This window comes from Labrus mixtus, chromosome 6 (assembly GCF_963584025.1).
Source record: "Labrus mixtus chromosome 6, fLabMix1.1, whole genome shotgun sequence".
NCBI lineage: Eukaryota > Metazoa > Chordata > Actinopteri > Labriformes > Labridae > Labrus > Labrus mixtus.
The window spans coordinates 5,325,705-5,345,281 of NC_083617.1; the positions used below are offsets into that span (position 1 = coordinate 5,325,705).

Below are 19,577 nucleotides of genomic sequence, written 5' to 3' on the forward strand. Positions count from 1 at the left end.
CCAGCTTTGCAGAATAAAAGGTGAGCAGAGTGCAGAAAGAAAACTTAGAGGGATGCTTACTGTGTGCATTATTTGTCTACACAGTGCTCGTGTCAGACTGCAGGACATCCTGAGTGTGTTTCTCTGTTTGGCTGTGATGAGCTTCATCATATCATCGTGCTCTGTTTTATCTCAACTAACTGTTTGGCTGACGTGACAGTGCAAACTCTGAGATTTATTAAACCTTCCAAATTAACTGTATTTGGATTCATTATTGTGAAGTGTTTGATCATGTCATGACTGTATTCTAGTGTGGGGGATTTCTCTGGTTCTTCTTTCTGTTTAACCATCAGAAATAAAAAAAAAGAAAAGGACATCAAACACCCCCCTCGCAGCGTATGAGAGACAATTTGATTGTACTATCTTAAGTGTTGAAAGCAAACCCATTTTACAAACAGCTACTCTCTGGCCGTAGAACAAAACTGCATGCTCTATAAGGCAAACAACAACTGGAATCCAATAAAGCTGTGATGTGAGGATAAACAGCCGAGCAGTAAACATATTATCTCCCACAAATGATGCAGCTCCCATTCCCTTTCTTCTGATTGAACTGCATACACATGCTACTTTATACTGATGGTAGAAAATGACTGGAGGATATTTTTGTTTTGATATTTTTTGTTTTAGGGCTTTGAGGGAACCTTAGATCTTTGGGATTCTCTGTAAGGTTGAACGATTTTTCTTTGTGATTGAAACACAGTCTATAACTAGAATGCTGAATGGACTTGAGCTTGTATAGCGGTTTTCTAGTCTTCTGACTACTCAAAGTGCCTTTACACCGCAGGTCACACCTACACATTCACACCCTGATGGTAGATTCTGCTTTGTAAAGTGACCATCAGAAGTAACTCATCCCATTCATACACATTCCACCGATGAAGCAGCGGGAGCAACTTGGGGTTAAGTGTCTTGCCCACAGACACATTGGACATATAGCTGCAGTAGCTGGGGACCCGGACCTTCTGATTCGGAGACGACCGACCAACTGAGCCACAGCCGCCCTTAGAAGTAAACTCAGTGACCTGCACAGATTTGGTTCATGTATTGAGTTTAATGGTGTTGAAGATTTCAATTCTATTTTTGGGGCTTTTTATTTTATAAGACAGGAAATGTGTGGAGGAATAAATGCGCCAAAGGACTGGGAGTGGATCCTGTGACCACTGTGTGACCGTGACCAGAGCCCTTATGGCTTGTTAAGGATTATTGATTATAACAGCAATAAAACATCTTTATTTCTACAGCCCCTGTCAGAAGAAATGCATCTTACGATAAGGAATTAAATCCTGATGAAAACAGACAGAAGGAACATTAAAACAAGGACGGAATCAAAGGACTGAATCGATCATAAGAGGATTTTCTTTTTTTCTATATATATCAAGTTAACATCCTAAAATAAGATGGGAAGTTAAACTCTGTTTTTTTATAAACCAAGATCACATTGAAAATTAAAATACATGTAATTTATATCGTATGGTTAATATACCCACCAAATAAGTAGGTTTGGCGAGGCAATGGGTGTGTTTGTAGTGGTTTGAAATGTTTGATGTTTTTGCATCTAGTCTTCGACCTCATCGATGGATGCACGCCGTTTACGTGCAGAAATTTGAGGAGAGTGATGAGATGATGTGTTCAACCCTATGTCAGAGCCTGCAGGTGGATGCTGGGGGGGGTGATCGGGTTGAAAGTAAGAGAGCAGTTATGGTGTTGGGCAGCACTGGCCATGACAGAGCAGAGGGACAAACTGGAAATCTTGCCGCTTAAATACACCGCCAAGGGAGGGGGGGGGGGGGGGGGGGGGGGGGTACATTTGTCAGGCTATTGTGGAGAATGACACGTGTCAAATGTGAAATCAGTGCGGCTCGAGCTGCCTTCCCGAACTTGCTCGCAGGGGAAGTTCCTGTCGATTGTGAGGTCCCCTCTGCACAAGTTGGTATCCATTATCTCGCTACTGATCTTGTCCTGTAGGTGTATGAATAATGCAGGGATTCCCAAAGTGGGGCACGGGACCCCTAGGGTGGTGGGGCTTAAAAAAATATGTTTGTATGCTAAAGGCGCACCTGGCAGAACAAAAAGTTTCGGAACCACTGAATGAATGTTTTCTGATAAATAAATCAGCTAACCATAGCACTCACTGTGAATCTTTGCTGTGGAAGTGATAGAAGCTCTATCACAAGCTCTCCTGTTCTGTGTGCTGTGAGTCACTTTATTAGACACTGTTCTGGTATAAGAACAAAGTTATAGTTAATAGAAATGTTCAGACTTCTTCCTGATGTTTTCATCTGCTTGTGTCGGTCATATAGGCGTCTATTATGATATGAGTCATCCAGCTGCAACATATTCACAGTATAGGTTGAAAATGTTTCAGTTTAAGAATATATAAAATCAGTTTACGTACAGAGAATTGCAGCCGTGCAAAGGTATGATTAAAAGGTTCCATCAGGAAAGACATAGATGAACTTTAAACTCCTCCACAGTCAGTGTTGGTGCAAACTTGCCAAAGCAAGATGTATTTAACCTTAAGCCTCTGCAGGCTGACCGAGCACATCACTCATACAGTTGCACACATTTATCTGGTAACTGCCCAGTTAACTCAATGTTTTTTTCTTTTTCATATTCTTGGCCGCTGAGCTGCTCAGCTGAAGAAGTTTGGGCAGCTCAACAGAGGGGATCAAGAGCCCCAGAATAGTCTCTGAGAGTGTTTTACTCATTCAGCTCCCCCAAAGAGATTTTATTTCATCCTGTGTGAGGACTGAAAGCGGTGACCTTCAAAGCACATTCGCGCTTCTCTGATCTTTAGGCTCCCGTCTCTCGCCGCTACATGTTTGACAATGATGATACTGCAAGTGTGAAATTTTCTCCACATTTCTCTTTATTGTAAGCTCTTTGCCTGTCTGTCTCCTTCACTCACATTTTTTTCTGAGTTCATGGGCAGGCTGCAGACCAGAATAAAGGTGTTTCCCTTTCTGCACTCTGCAGAATAAAATCTTCTTTGTGGCCAATATTAGCAGTGTTATTCTATCCAAATATAATTAACATTGTTAATAATAAATGTTAAAAATACCACAATGACAAAACTCAAAGCCAAGCTGAAGTGGAAATAATCATGGAAAAAAAAATATGAGTCGAAGAGAATGATCATAGTTTGGGTTAAAATATTCTGTTTGCACGCTGCACCTAATTCCCAGAAATGTAATTTAATTAATAATAATTTTCACGTAAAATCTTGGTGAAATGTTTTTTGAACTGAGCAGATAATATCCAGGAAAGTTCACAGTGAGCCTTCAGGGTGATGATGTATATCACGTGACTGGTGTGGGACTATGTTGACCGTTGTGTCAGTTTTTTCGTACTTTTTTTTACCTTGGTTTCTACTGTTCATTGGCTTAGAGTGTTTATTTAAACCTGATGGCGTTGAGGCTCACAGAAACCAAGAAGAGTTTACATGTATGGGCAAACCATTTTGACAAGAAAAAACCTGTAGGGGATTGGGATCCCAAGTGGACTATATAATCTTCCCATATGGACCCTGTATAGTGCCAATCAAGGACCCTTCTTCAAACCATCTCTGCTTAAATTTGTGGTGTCGATAGAAACTCAGGACAGAGCTGGCTTTGCCCCAGTTTGTTTTCCCCGATGAGCCCAGGTGCAACCCATTTCAGCTCTTCTTGGACTTGTTGGCAGGGAAAGTAGCTGAGGCAGATGGGAGAGTCATTAGTGTTACAGGTATATGGTAATAAACCAATGGACAAGGTTGATTTTTAACCTGGTTATGGCATAAGATACCTGGTGAATGGATCACTAAAACACATATAGGTAATCCTCATTGAACCATTAATGTAACTGCATTCAATGCAATCCATCCGAAAATGTTTAGATATTTTTGGCTGGACAAGAAAGTCGGACTGACCGACTTGCCATTGTTTCAGTTTGTCTTATTATCATTGTATAGATAAAGGCTTGTTTGAAATATGCATCTTTTTGTCCCCAACAGATGGTGTTCCTTACACCAAATGGAAAACATAAATGGTATTAAAGATCAATTCTGCAAGCACATGCTATCCTAAGAAACACATGTTGCGCAAGTTTCCCATAAGGAGATGTGAATCAAACATGTTGATGGAAATAAATGCTTGGAGGAATGTTTCTCTCTATTTACCTCCAATTTCAGTGGTTTCTGGCACAGTCTGCCTTTTCATAAAAGCATATGTGAATGATACTCGTGTACGATTTTGACAAATTATTCACAACAAATACAGTCTTTGATTTCAGTGGTTAACAGAAACGCATAGAACATTCATTCATTCTCACTCGCCCATTTTGATGTCTCCGTTTTTTGGCATTTTTGCTGAGAAAAAAACGCAAAACAGTGCAGACGGCTTGTTCCAATTTAAGCGATCTTCCTCGCATAATCAGGCACAATCAGAGAGCTTGTGTAACCCTTCAAGACCTGACGTATTTCAAGCAGTTAGAGTTCGGTGTCTGTCATTTCACAGACAATAGCCATATCAAATAAATGACCTGAATTCTTGGTATAATACTGAAAACCACTGGCCATTACATGCTGGAATGAGCGAATATTAGAACTGCTGCGAACAACGGGATCATTATGCTGTCGTCAAAGATTTCTGTAAGGTCACATCAAGGGAAATTGTCAGAGAGAGCCTCTGCTTTAGACATTATCTGAATATTTCAATAACATGATACATATTTCCTTACAAGCATATAGTTTGTCAGTTTGAGATATCTAAAACTGATGTATTTCAGCTGAATACTTGTGAAGTCCAACATTTTCTTAAACAAGGCTAAGAAAACAGGAGTTTCAGTTATACCTTATTTGCCTATTACCCTCCAAAAAAAATCAAGAATCTAGTTTGGGCCGTTGGTTGGTACCAATGTTTTGCTCATGTTATCTTAATGGTGAGTGCTTCAGAGATCTGGTCTGGCTTTCTCCACACTCAGGTCAGGTAATGTCCTTCAGTCTAAATTCACTCTTGCTTCCAATAAAGCTTCTCAGAATGGGTCAAAGACTTGTACCTGCTCTTTTTAAATAACATCATTTTTTGTCCAGCAAATGTCCTGCAGACTAATGACGTAATTCCACTGAGTGTTCATTTAGAGCGGGGAACCCTGCTAGCTGAAAAAAAACAGATGGCTTCATTTTTACAGCACTTACTGTATGAGGATGTGAATGTTTCAGGTCAAGTGCTATATAATGTATGAATCAAGAAAAATAGCTGTACATGGTGTTCAGGGACTGTGCTGTTCCTGTCAAACTGAAGCGGACAGTTAATGTCAAGCACTCGGCTCTCACTTTATTGCAATAAGGGCCGGGACACACAAGAGGACTATTAGGCCAATTTGCACGAAATTTGCCCATCTTGCAAACTGTGGGGGAGAAATACAGCAGTTTGATTGGAAGCAATGATATGCAAATATGATCTTAAAATGAGATCTAATCTTAACCGCCCCAATTGACTTTTAGCAGATAACATCAAACGTTTTACTCGTCTAATCCGCCATCAGGATAAGCCCTGTGCTGTGTGATCAGAGACTGCTGACAGGCCACGAGAGCTCAGCCTGCACTGAAGTGAGACACAGCGAGCCGAGTGTTACTGTTTGCCTCTGTTGTTGTTTTGATTGGAATTACTGGATCATGAGATTACAGGGCCTGATGTAAAAGATGCATCAGGAGTCAGCGGGATAATCTCATATCATTAAGCCTGCATAGTGAGCATATTTACAGCTGAGACACAGAATAATCAGCAAAATACTTACTCTGTGATGCAATGCATAGTTAAATTTGTACTAATGCGTCCCCAGCCTCGTATTACACCACTCGGTTGTCGCGCTGCTGTTGGCTCCAGAGCAGACTTAAATGTGTTGACTGATGTGTTTTCAGTTACATAACAACCTAATTATCTCCTTATCTCTTTTTATTATTTTGTTTTCTGCAGAGATTGAAAAGCATGACGGTGATGAAGTGAGAAAAGATGGTGACATGAAGAAATACCTTGACATCATCAGCAATAAAAATATCAAGCTGTCCGAAAGAGTCCTCATTCCAATCCAACAATATCCAAAGGTAAGAGACGCAACAAGCACATCTTAGTCATCAGCTTTACACTAGAAGTGGATGAAGCCTCTAGTTTGTTTGTTAATTACCCCAGTAAAAATGTTCCTAGTATGAGTTTATACTCCAAATTAAGTAGTTTGAAGTCTTCTATACTACAGCATAATATGAAACAGTACATTTGGGTAAAATTTAGGGTACCTGTGAGACAAATCTGAAATTCTACAATTCATTCAGCAGACGCTTTTAACCAAAGCGACAGTAAGCGAGAGTACAACACAAGCAAGGATCTAGAAAATAGGAAACAACGTCATTAAGAGCAAACGATCAGCTTTGAGTCCGATTGGACACACAGGTGCTGACAGGAAGTGACCAGAGGCAAAGCACAACATTGACGGCAGTTATTTGGACTTCTGCATTCATTTTTCAACACTTAATGTTGCCACTTAATCTCTACAAACATCATTAAGTCTTTTTCTTGGAATAAAGGTTATTCTGTTAGAGAATACAGACCCCTAAGACGCTAACTAGACTCTTCTCCTCTGTCGCCCCCCGGTGGTGGAATGAACTTCCAAACTCCATTCGATCCCTTTGCACCTTTAAGAAAAAGCTAAAGACTCGGCTCTGTCATGAATACCTACGACCTTAATGATGATGGTGATGTTGATTTTGATATTATTGATGAAGATGATGGTAATGACAATGGTTTTGTTTGATAACCACTATTTTAAGATGATTTCTATACTGATTAGAGCTCTCAAGAACTGCAGTTCCTCGAGTGTCCACTTGAGGCTGGCTCCAAAAGCCCAGGAATCGTCATGAACATCTGTGTTTAAACGCCCGTTTTTATGCAGAAATGAACATGTTTACAGCCTAGTTGAAAAAAAAACTGTTTTTGTCTGAATAGCTAATTTCATTATTTGTGCAAATTTTTTATTATTATTCATCTGTTTTTATTTAATTAAGGCTAACAGTTATTTTTACATTTGCATAATTGGATGATGCGCCTGACAGATGGGTGTGTTGTAACCTCTTTGCCAGGCGGCTTAAGGTCTGCCTCAGCTCCACCTCTTTCCCCCGTTAGTAGATCAGGTGTAAGGTGGTGATAGAATTTCCAATATGTCGACCACCATCACTTGGCTTCAAAATGCCTCTTCAAAAAACACTGGGTGATGTCACTGAGACTACGTCCATGTTTTATACAGTTATGCAGTAACTTCTAGTGCCAAAAACAACACAATGGACAAAATGTCAGCATCATCATCAGCATCAAAAGGGGAATTCACAAACAAATGGGTTACATTTCAATGGCTACATCCACTTGTTTTATACAGTTTTTGTCTAACAAAAGACACTGCACCCCCTTAGGATCCTTTATTCTGTTGTTCTGTTAAAGGAACTGACTGTAATGGAAATCTTTTGTAATTTTAATTGGCAAGAACTAGAGTAACTTTAAGACAGATTCAGGAAGAGCATTGCTGCATTTGAAAAAAACTGAGCTTGTGAATGTGTGGTATTGTTTCATTAATTGTAGTTGTCCATCACTGGACAGGGCATTTTTTTGGCACCTTATCCCACTGAGCCTAAACAGGCTAATAGAAAGTCATCAAACGTGTCTGCTTTACTTTGACGTAGTCATCAAAAAAAACAAAGTTTTCGCTGGACTAAAGCACTCAAGGGTACAGGGAGGAACAGTGACCATAAATCATTGTATGACACAGTACACGTTGTGAGTTATGCAATGTCAGTTTGAAATGTTGCCTAATGAGGCTGCTCTCCGTCAGAAAACACAGCTGCTTGTGGAGAACCAAAAGGCTCTGCTGCCGCTGTAATCAGAGAAAACCTGCTCCACTGAGTCTGCATCCTCACACTCATGCAACAGGCAGCAGAAAATAAGGCTGTCAGTGTAGTATCACAGATCACAACAGGACATTTAATCACATACTGCTCATATATGTTACTGATTATTACACCTGCTCTGCCAGTACTGTATATTAACCCTATATGTTTTGTACTTTTAGACACGACATTAAGAACAGTACTGTTGTCATATCACAAGCATATATGTGCTTCTAAACAGGGAATTTTTTATTATTATGTGTTTTTTGGCTTTTTGTTCCACTGTCCTATCCAGAGTCGGAAATCAGGGAGAGAGAGAGTAGGGAATGACATGCGGGAAAGGAGCCACAGGTTGGATTTGAACCTGGGCGGCCCGCTTGGAGGACTAGAGTCTCCATACATGGGGCGTGCGCACTAACCAACGCGCCACCAGCGTCCCCTGAACAGGGAAAAGTTTTGTGTTGATATCTTTTTATAGTTGCCCTTAAAGGCTTTATATGCGATTTTTTGATCCAGCAGATGTCGCCCTCGAGCACCAGCATGAAACCAAAACAACTCGCGCTGCATTGTTGTGTTAGCATGCTAATGCTAGCGATCTTTATTATGCTCGTATCTTCACTCTGCATGTAAATTTACCTGAAATGAGCGTGATCTAGAAACACAGTTAAGCAGTGAGTACAGTATGTTATTCTTCTTTTCTCTAGTCCCTCAATTAAACAACTTTTATACACGAGGGGAGGAGTCAGCCGGCCGTCCAGGCGATGTAAACAAACTGAAGATAGGACTCTGAAAACTCTGAAAACATCACAGACAGTGGGACTCGGGTGTTACACCCATTGTAGACAGTCATTACTCACAGAGTTATTTTCAGAGGATATACTTGATTTCTATTATATTTAAGTGTGAAAAATCACACAGAAAGCCTTTAAGCACTATGTAACTTTGGCAGCTGGCCGCCGTTCTCTTGCTAGAGGTGCATACGACTTTACAGCACTTGTGCACACACTAACCGTCAGCTAAAAAGAAGCCAGCTAGCCTGTTTTTGGTACTGTTAGATACAATGACAGAGCCTCAGACACAGAAGAGGACAGAGACTGATGAAGCTAAGAAGAGAAAAAAGAGAGAGAGAGAGTGACCGAGCAAGAAGCTGAACTAGAGTAAATATTGGACTGCCACATTGGCGAGAGCCGCACAAAACAGTAGGCTGCAAGTCCGGCATCGAGCTGGGGATCATCATCATCATCATCATCATCTTTATCGACAGACTCAGGAGTCCTTTATTGGCTATGTGGGTACACTATGTCTGTTTGAGTACAGTGAAGTTGTACTCAGAGACCTTCCATTGGGCACCAAAGCACACCAAACCAGATTCCTCCGTTTTCTTGCTTTAAGTATTTGAAAACTATTTGTTTTATGTTCCCATAAAACACGTCTGATATTGGGTCCCTGTGTTTAGTGTTCTTTTTCCCCCTCACATTTTTCTCTAGCCCTTTAATACCATTTATTTTCTTTGTTTTTGTGTGTGCAAACCCGTCTCAACAAATTTGATCATAGATTTTCTTTTGACCCTGCCGGCACCTGTCATCATATAAACTAACGAGGCTCCATTCTTCTTTATACCAGCACTATCACACTTTTTTTTGGTCTCCAAGCATTAGTTTGAAGTGGTTTTTCCCTCTTGCTGTCCCTTCCCCGTACGAGCACTCGGGGAGTTCCAGAGAAGGGATCCTCAACAAAACTCTGTCAGAGTTTATTTTTCTGTCTCACACTCTCAGGTCAAGTCCTTCTCTTAGTTTAAGTCGTCCATTGATGTTGTTGTTATGCAGTCAGAGCAACTTAACACAAACACTTCACAGTTAAATGATGTTTCAAATGTAATTTACTGGTTCTGTTTGTGTTATCGGAGAGGGACGAGGGGGAGAAGAGGCTGATAGGATGGGCAGAGGAACATTTAGCTGAGCATCAGGATCACAGGCGGTGCACTTTAGCCCACTGAGCCCCTCAGGACACTCCATAGAAATCAATTTGCTGTTTCCTCTTCAGGATCAGTGTTGGGGAAAGTAATTAAGCTGTGTTCAGGAACTCCTCAGTCTATTAAATTGATTTCAAATCTATGAAGAATGCCAATTGAGAAAGCTCCTTGGGGAACAGAAAAGCCACAATGACTCCGGGATATCTTTCTGTCCTTGTGTTTCTGCCTCATTAACTGACTATTTCCGTCCAACTGTTACCCTTTTTACTTCCAGAGAACTTCTTAGTTGTGAAAATTGACTTTTTTTTTCCGTGGGACTGTGACTTTCAGCAACATTTTCAAAGTATGGCTCACCCTTGCATAGGGAGTAAAAGTAAACTAATGCACATACAATACCTGTTAGGCAGCTTATTTCTTCAGCAAGCGTCTCTCAATTTCTTCCATGGATAATGTCAAGCATACCAATGTTTCCTCCTGGAGAATAAATTGGAAGCCAAATGAAATGATTATAGATGGATTGAGAGTTTCTCAACCTGCTGGTTAATTGTATGCACCTGGTGTTTCAGGTGTGAAAAACTCCTGATTAGATTGTTGATGAAAACCAGCAGAGCTTGCTGTAGGGAAATAAAAAAAAAAGAAAACAGGGAGCCTCTGTGATATAAAAAATATATTTTGCAATATTATATAAAATGGTAAAATAAATAAATAAATAGAAAAATCTACAATGCATATGCTCAAAATCCTGCCCCTGCGTAATGAATATATAGGAGGAGCGGCCCTGCAAAGTAAGCAAAGCAGTGCAGTCCAGAGGGACGGTGCTGTTGTCCGAGCAGCTCCTGCGGATCTAATTGCACAGTCAGCACCCAACAAGAGTGCAGTGTCACTATCTTAACCATCTTGGTAACACTGCACTTTCTCTTAATGGTTACACACGAAGAAACTCAAAGGCACATCGCACAAGGAGGAGAGGTATCAGAAAGTTTGTAGAGGAAATCAAAAAGTTCAAATCAGGGTTTTTGACATTTACATGACAAAACTTAACACCAAAATGACTTTACATGTAGCTCATCCCCATCCCAATAGCCTGTCCTAACGGCATGCAACGCAAGTCAGCGTCAGTGACAATATCAGCTTGATTCTACTGGAGTGTCCTAACTACCTGACGCCCCTTTTCTATTTGTTTCCCTGTCGCTCATGAAGACAAGCGGGGAACGAGAGAAGGCTCTTCACGGCAGTAGCACTTGCTCAACAGAGCTAATTAACTTGTCTTACAAAGTGTAGAGAGAGGTGCACTAATAATGTTGAGCTTTAACTTGTGTCAACACCGGAGAAAAACTTTTTTCTGCTCACCGCGATCCGTTTATTGACGAACCTCTGACCGTTGTGATTTGAGTCAACAGCCCTTCAATACAAAGCCTTCCTTGGCCTTTGCAGCCAGCCTCAAGTGGAAATGCAGCTCTGTTCACTTCATTGGCTTCATTTAAACACCAGAGATTGTCGCTCACATACCACATGTTTATGTTTGTTGCACATCTGACAGTCTTTAACTGTGACGTGCTGTTTTTTTTTTTGTTTTTCTTCTAAATCTGACCAAATTATGTTTACTAGGTTGCAGGCTGGACTGCTTTAATTTTTCAGAGTCTTAGAGGAGGGTGCATACTTATTATAGCCAACTGCTGTGGAGCCTTGAAGCAAGGGTGAGACCAGATGTTGATGTTTTGAAGAATTGGGGGGGCAAGAAAAGGCCAAGCCGCAATAAAATGAATCTGGAATTACAACTTTTTGCAGCATAAAATTAGTTGCCAATTGATTCTGAATTTCTTCAATAATGTTGCATGCAATTATCATTTACATAACAAATGTAAAGAGCTGGACGACAGATCAGAAAATACAGACTGTAGGTCTTTTGTTGTATTCTCTTTGTTCTGATAAACATTGACATCACACGTTGTATGGGAAAAATACATTTTGGCTACACAGAAAATAATTCCTGTGAGTTTTTACTGATCAATACATACCACTATTTCTGCTCTGACATCTGGAATTGGAACCTCACTTCCTGTCACAGCTTTTTTTTTTTTTACACACGTCAACCGTTACCGACCATACTTCCTGTCACTGGTGGTTGGTGCACAGTCTCAACATGTCATAAATCCCTTCTTCAACATTTCATTGGTCTAACTGTGCTCACTCTTGCTTACAGCTGCCTTCTTGCCGCGATGTAATTAAACTCAAAGTAATTAAATTATTACTTGGGAGAATTCTTCTGCATGGTTTCCGATTTGACGAGGTGGCACATAGAGGATTAATGTCATCACACTGTGGAACAAGCTGTACTGATGAAATCATTCTTTATGGTTTCTCTGACAGACTGTTTAGGGTCCCGTAGGCTGTTCTCTGCGACATTTTCATGTGTCAGAGCAGGAAAAAGCACAGGTGTTCTTAATGACTTCTACACTGGCTGAGATTCAAGGGACCAGTTACAGGACTGTGGCTGTGCAGCAGGTTTACTGACATGTCTTAATGTGAGCGCTCATTAGTGTTATTAGTTTCACCTGTGCTTCTCCTGCCTGTTTAGTCGTGTTCTGTTGTATTGGGTAGTTTTTAGGGAGCATTTTATTGATGATGGTTCTAGGGTTAGGGTAAGAACATAGGGTTGCATGTTTTCCCTGTGCATGTGTGGGTTCTCTCCGAGTACTTTGGCTTCCTCCTTAAGTCCAAAGACATGCTCTTTAGGTTCATTGGTGATTCTAAATTGCCTGTGGGTGTGAATGTGAGACTGGCTCGTTGTCTGTCTCTGTATATGTCAGCCCTGGGACTGACTGGTGAACAGTCTAGGGCAGGTGTGGGCAACTGACGGCCCCCATCAACCCTCAACTTGGCCTTCCCTCAGGTCAATTTTTACATATCAATTTATTTGAAACGTGAAGAAAACATGACAGTATCTGCCATGAAATCATGAAAACCAGAAATATGTCCATAATAATATTTGATCACTGGCATATGTTGAGTTAAATTTGAGACATAATTGACTGTGATCGTTTTTTGGAAACTACAATTTGGCCCTCTGGCAGGGAGAATTAAATTAATGTGGCCCTTGCTGTGACCAAAGTTGTCCATCCCTGGTCTAGGGTGCACTCTGCCTCTCGCCCAATGACAGCTGGGATTCAGCCCCCCGGGACCCCGAACCGGACAAGCGTATTTAGATAATGAATGGGTGGATTTTAATGATGACGATGTTTACAAATGAAGTGCTAATTTTCCTTTTTTCTTTAAAAAAGTCTTTATGATGAAATAAAGAAAGAATACAGTGTGACTGTGTATTTAGCAAGAACTATGTATACATGCAGTGCCCCAAATAAAGCTTTAAACTTACAAATAGCAAATTATGACTCATCTCAACTGTATGATGTAGGGTATCATTTATTTTAGTATAGTCTGTGCAGTTAAGGATGGTAGAGCCTGAACATAATTTTAAGTCAACACTGTTATAAATGCACTAAAATAAGGTGGCCATACATTGGTTTTTTTATCCATTATCCACATGATTACACCCTTGAGGGATTCTTTTATGAGATTTCTCCATAAATGGACATGAATCTGAATCTGGATGCCGGACCGTAAAATTGAACATATAGTATGATGAAATGTAATCCACTGAAGATCTTGTATCTAATCTTTTCATTTATTAATTGCATCTTTGATGTGCCGCTATGATTATGTTTGGGGGGAAGGGTTTGCATTGTCTGTAACATCCAATAGGAGCCAATTCCAACATGCATTCTTGAGTTTACAACAAAATATGTGATGTGAGAAAGATATTGCAGCATTAAACGTCATTAAAATAGAGTGCATATTCTCCTGACAAGAATCCAAAAGCTTTTTTTCCCCGCAATCAATTATTCTGAAAGAAGCTGATAGATAGCTTGAGTTTCATCTGACTGCATTCAAATGGTGTGAGATCATGGCCATGATACACAGGCCTCCAATTAATGGGCCAAATGTTTGATGCTGAGTCAGAAAGCACTTTTCTTACCAAATAAAAAAAATATATTTCTTTTTCTGAGGATTTTTCTTTTTCTTTTTATGACTTTTTTACAGAGACAGAACAGTGGATAGAGTCAGAACTCAGAGAGAGAGAGAGAGAGTGGAGGATGACATTCGGCAAAAGTGCCACAGGTCATATTCGAACCCAGGCTGCCAGCTTTGAGGACTGTAGCCTCTCCAAATGGGGCATGCAAACTAACCACTAGGCCATCAAGGCCCACCAACATTTACTTTTTAGAAAAAAATAATGCAAGTGCGAGGCAAGCACGGTGCTACACCGAGGCTAGGGGCGTCATGGGCCCATCACAAATCTTTCTAGCCCACGTGTGTGTATGTGTGCTTATATGTGAACATAAAAAGAGAGAACTGAAAGAGTAACTAGGAATTCATGAAAATCAACATATTAGTCAAGCTCCCCCTCAGCACCAGGAGAAAAAAAAATCCTGGCGCCGTCCCATGCCGCGAGGCTATCCCTGTCGGAGAGGCAAATCCAAAATACAAGCTGGGTCCAGAACAAGTTTGAGGAACTAATTAACGCCAGAAAGCGACAACTAAACACAAAGAGAATCTGGCAGAGAGCTGGTTAAACGTACTGAGAGCTATTAAGGTGAAGGGGGGAAAGGTGTGCAACAGGGATGTGCAGGTCAGTCGATTTTACAAGCACAGAGGCCGACAGGTTGGAGTGGCTGGGTCTGAAATGACAGCAGAGTTACATCACAGTATAGACAAAACAAAACAGAGTAAATGGTGAAATCCAGAATGTGGACAGTATCATTAAAAGCATCAGATCTCTCTGAGGATATGTGACAAGACAATTTCATTAACTTGTTTATTTAAAATCTTTTCAGCTACAGGTTCCTTTTCTTTCAGTGGAACCCCAGTTGATTGGGAGATAAATTTCCCCTGCGTAACATGTTGATAAGGACATTAAATTTATACGTCTCACAGACTCATCTTCCAATCATCCACGAGGTGCACCTGAAAACCAGAAGTAAATTATACTTGTCACACTAATCTTCAACATGAATAATAAATTCAGTTACACCTGTCAGCGCCGGGGAATTTATTTTTATCTTCACGCTGCAGAGCTGACAAAGGAATATATAAAGTCAATACAGGATTAATGCTGAACCAAACCTGCCAGTAAAAATGCATAATAATTGGACTGAAATGTTCCAGAATAAGGAGTTTAAATCAAAAGGAATTGTGTGTACATTAATGTTGTACTTATTTTTGACTATGTGTACACTCATAGCTGTGATACCAACATGTTTTTTTTGTTACAGACTAGACTCCAGCATCCTTCAAAGCGGGAGGACGTGTGTGTTTTTGTGCACCACTCTCTGTAAAATGCGCATTAGGTGTGATGTGGTTTCACAGCCTGTCAGGATAAAGATATTTGGCCTTGGTTTCTTGCTCCAGTGACCTCAGCATCACTTTTTATCTTCCGTCTCCTCTGAAGGGATGAAACCTTGACGACGGGGTTGAGCTCAGTTAAAGAGAGAAAAAAGGGAGGAACATCTGCACCTCTCCCGTGTCGACATGTAAACAAATGACACACTCGCACTGTGCGTTTAAGCGTAGGAATTGTACGTTTCGCTTCTTACTAAGCAAAAAAAATAAATAAAAGTAAGATAATCAGCACAGACATTTTAATTATCGCTTAACTAGAATTTATCCTCTGCTGTTTAATGAGACGGCTTGATTAGCATCTCATAACCTTGGGGTATGAAATGGATTTTCAATGGCTGATACTGTCTGCTTGTCTGAGTCCAGTGCTGGGACTATTATGTCTTTATGTGTGTGTGTGTGTGTGTGTGTGTGTGTGTGTGTGTGTGTGTGTGTGTGTGTGAGAGAGTGTTATTAAAATGATTTTTTGCCCTTTTAATTAGAATAAATTGAAATACTGCTGCCTGCTTCACATTTGAGCGTGCTAGTTTTTTTTAAAATATTACCTCCGTCGGGCGCTCTAACTCTCCATTCTGCAGGTACTTTCAACACTTTAAATTGTATTTTGTCCTAGTGGGTTGCCACAATTCTCAGCTTATCAGACTCGGGTTATTGTGACCTTTAAATAGTGCTGCAGCCGAGCTCTAGCCATTGAGGAAAATTCCATTTTTTTGTCCGCACAGAGATGTCAGTGTCCCAAAGAAAGGCCCGGCAAGAGGAAAGGTGTTTTGCTTAGATAAGTGCTGAATACCGAGGAGGGGGACGTACAGAGCGGGAATTAAAATGAAGCACTTGTATGATGTTATCACAGCTCCACTTTGGGATCCCAATGTGTCAGTGTTTGTGTGATGACTTTGTCTGCTACAATGCTTCCCATGACATATAATAACGATAAAATGCCTCCCAGTGTTAGAATAAACAAAGTCCGAACTCTATGCAACTGTTTTCAGACCTTAGAAATGAGACAATGTCAGCATGTGGTGTAGATTCCCTCAATTGTTTTTGCTTCTGATTATCACTATTGTCCCACAATGCAGCATGCGATGGAGATGGAGGGAGCCGCTCACAGCTGGAGAAAATCAAGGCTAATTGTAATAACTAATGTGCGACAACAGGGAGGCGTGGGAACACAAAAATAAAGTAAAGCATGCTCTGGAAAGCATTTAGCGTCCTCGTTAAATCTGTTTTGATCAACAACAATGGATCAAATGGTTCAGTGGAATGGTAAAGATGCTGAGTGATTAGCTAACAGAGAATTACGACGCAACTCGCCAGGATCTGTTTTAGCGTCTTTCAGCTCATTGTTTTTGTTTGGTTTCACAGAACATGTTTTTACTTTTTGGTTCCCGTCTTTCAGGGAACCAAAAAGTTTGGTCAGCGGTAGGGCTGGACAATACGGACCAAAAATCATATCTCAATATGTTTTTGCTTAATGGTGATACACTATATACTGTATATCCCAATATGTTTTTTGTAATGAAATAAGCAACATAAAGGCAGTAGCTTTTGCATTTTCTAATTTTTAAAGGTTTGTTTTGGGGGATTTTTATAACTTTACTTAAAGATAGGAGAGTGAAAAAGCCAGAAATCAGGGAGAGAGAGAGAGAGAGAGATAGGAATAACTTGCAGGAAAGGAGCCCCAGGTCAGAACTGAACCCGGGCCGCTCACTTGGAGGACTACAGCCTCTTTACATCGAACCAAAATAGTCAAATCCACATTGGCAAAATGCCATACAGGCACTTTTATTATGTTGATAGAAAAACAAAATTCAGTCAGCATTGAGTTCCAACCACAACTCGTTTGTTGTTGCAAAGTTGTACTTGAATATTATTACTGGGAGACATGGCTGATTCAGAGCTTAACGTTAGCTAATTAACAGCTCTTATGGTGGATATTGTTCTCAGGAGTAACTGCCAACAAACAGCGAAAAAGGATGGTGAAAAAGTAAAACCAATGTGCATCAACAAATTCAGGCTAATGTTGCTAAGTGACGGCTAAATCGGTCATAAAAACGTTATTTGGTATGACGATGTCATTGTTATGTTTACAGCTCGCTTTAATGTCTCAAAGTGCAAAAAAAGAAAACAAACAAAAAGCTTGAAGTTTCCAAATGTTAGGCAGGAGTTTTCAGAGTAATCGTTGATGTATGTATCCCAACACAGTTACTACAAAATGAAGTAGCTTACTTTTACTTTATTTCAGATTCACAGGTCCATATCATCATCACCTTGAGTTAATGCCCTTTATATAAACATTCAAACAGCACTGATCAACATAAAAACCTGCACTCACTATTATAGCTTTTTGAAAGAGTGAAATGACGCCTTAGTTACAGCGTTGACGACACGGAGCCTCTCTTCAATAATGCAATAAAAGAGTTTTGTCATCTAAAGACCAGTGCTTGTTAGAGACTTGCAAGAGAAGAGCTCAGATTGTATGAATTGATTTTTTTTCCCTTCGCTCTAACTGGAAAGCTAAGTGCTGCTCTGACAGTGAAACAATCCAGCCTGTCTGGAACACTTTCATGGTCTTAAACAGCTTTTGTAGCGTCGCGTCTCTTTGTGTGCCCTTTAGCATCGCTGGATTCATGTCTGCATTGATCTAGGCTCATACTGCTTGTCACTTTTAACAGGAAGCTTGATATTTGTTTTGTTTTCTTTGTGAGTGTGTGTGTGTGTGTGTGTGTGTGTGTGTGTGTGTGTGTGTGTGTGTGTGTGTGTGTGTGTGTGTGTGTGTGTGTGTGTGTGTCTGTAGCCATCTGGGTGGCAGTTCAGGGCTTACACTTTAATGGGGAACTGTGAAAAGCATTGTAACTTTAAACACGTTTTACTTCAGTGTGCAACATTTTCCTGAAAAGACCGCAGGCTGAAGTAGATTTAACTGGACAACGTTCTGAACATTTGCATGTAGTAGCTTAAAATAAAATGTTTATCCGGACTTCTCAGGTGAATGTGGCATATATTAAACGTAATGAGATATTTTTGACTAGACATTAAACACATACACTTGCTGCGATTTGACTTTTTCCACTGTATGAACTTTGGAAAATACTAGTCATGTGTTAATGAACATGTGACTGGACTTCTTCTTAAAATGAATTAAAAAGACAAAAAACATTCATGTCTTAATGACTGTGATGGGAAAATATCCTGCACAGAATTAAACAGTCGTGAGCACTTTAGTATATACATACATATGTATACCACCAGAGTACATACCACAAATCTTTGACCTTCTTTTGTTTTTTTGAGTCTCATGGACACTTGTGGGAGTTGCTTATATGGACATGTATGAGAGTCTTTTTTTTTGTGACGACAAGACAAAGGGGAGTCATGTCGGAGAAGAAGTGACATACAACATACAGGTGACTTTGTGTGTTGTCACAAGACAGACTCTCTGACTGGTGGATGTTGTTGACATTTCATTTCAACATCACTTCACTTTACTTCTGTTCAATGTTGCAATGTGTATTCAACCCACAAACTGCCAATCTCTTTGTTGTCCGTTCTCATGTCCTGATGTTTCATATTCATAGAAATCCCCATGACGATAACTGACACCTCTGATTAGCATTTACACTGACGAATTCAATCTCTTTAAACATTAAGATCATTTAGATTCCTTTCTTCAAAAACTCACCGGTTAAACAGTAAACCTCCTCCACATCTCTTCTGCTGTCTTTATGTCTGTGCTGAAAGGACACACAGTCCTCCAACACACTCACAGAGCAGTCAACCCTAGCTGTCATTTAAGCATAAACCTCTACCTGAGGCGTTAATCCTCCTACCAGACAAGACCTGGACTCCCCCAGTATAGCACAGCTCGCTAACCCGGCAGTAAGTGCCTCAGGGCGTCTGCAAATCTTGACTAGCCCCAGTGCACAGCATTAACAGGCAGCGACCGTGCACACTTTCCAAGTAACAAACTGAACAAAGTTTGTCGTTATTACCTCTGCAGGATTAGCTCCTTGACAGGTTGAGGAATTATAATTATTTTATTGCTTGCTAGAAGAATGCTAGAAATCATTCTGGTTTTATAAATAAAATCAGAATGAGGGCTTTGATTTCAATAGTGCTATGTAATGACTTGTATAATTTAAAATGTGGCAGAATAATGAACTGAATCATGACAGTTCTCAAATGTTTTCAAAGAAATCTTAA

General features: G+C 40.3%; 1 protein-coding gene across 5 annotated transcripts in view; it reads left to right on the forward strand.

The window, feature by feature from the left end:
* khdrbs2 (KH domain containing, RNA binding, signal transduction associated 2) overlaps window positions 1-19,577 on the forward strand; it is a 97,386-nt gene that overhangs the window by 11,522 nt on the left and 66,287 nt on the right. For all 5 annotated transcript variants that reach the window (XR_009673247.1, XR_009673248.1, XR_009673249.1 and 2 more), the window contains exon 2: window positions 5,994-6,121. Coding sequence is in view for 2 of the 5 variants with exons in the window: in XM_061039620.1 (XP_060895603.1) it covers window positions 5,994-6,121 (128 nt within the window). In the remaining 3 variants the exon portion in view is untranslated. The remainder of the gene's footprint in view (window positions 1-5,993; window positions 6,122-19,577) is intronic.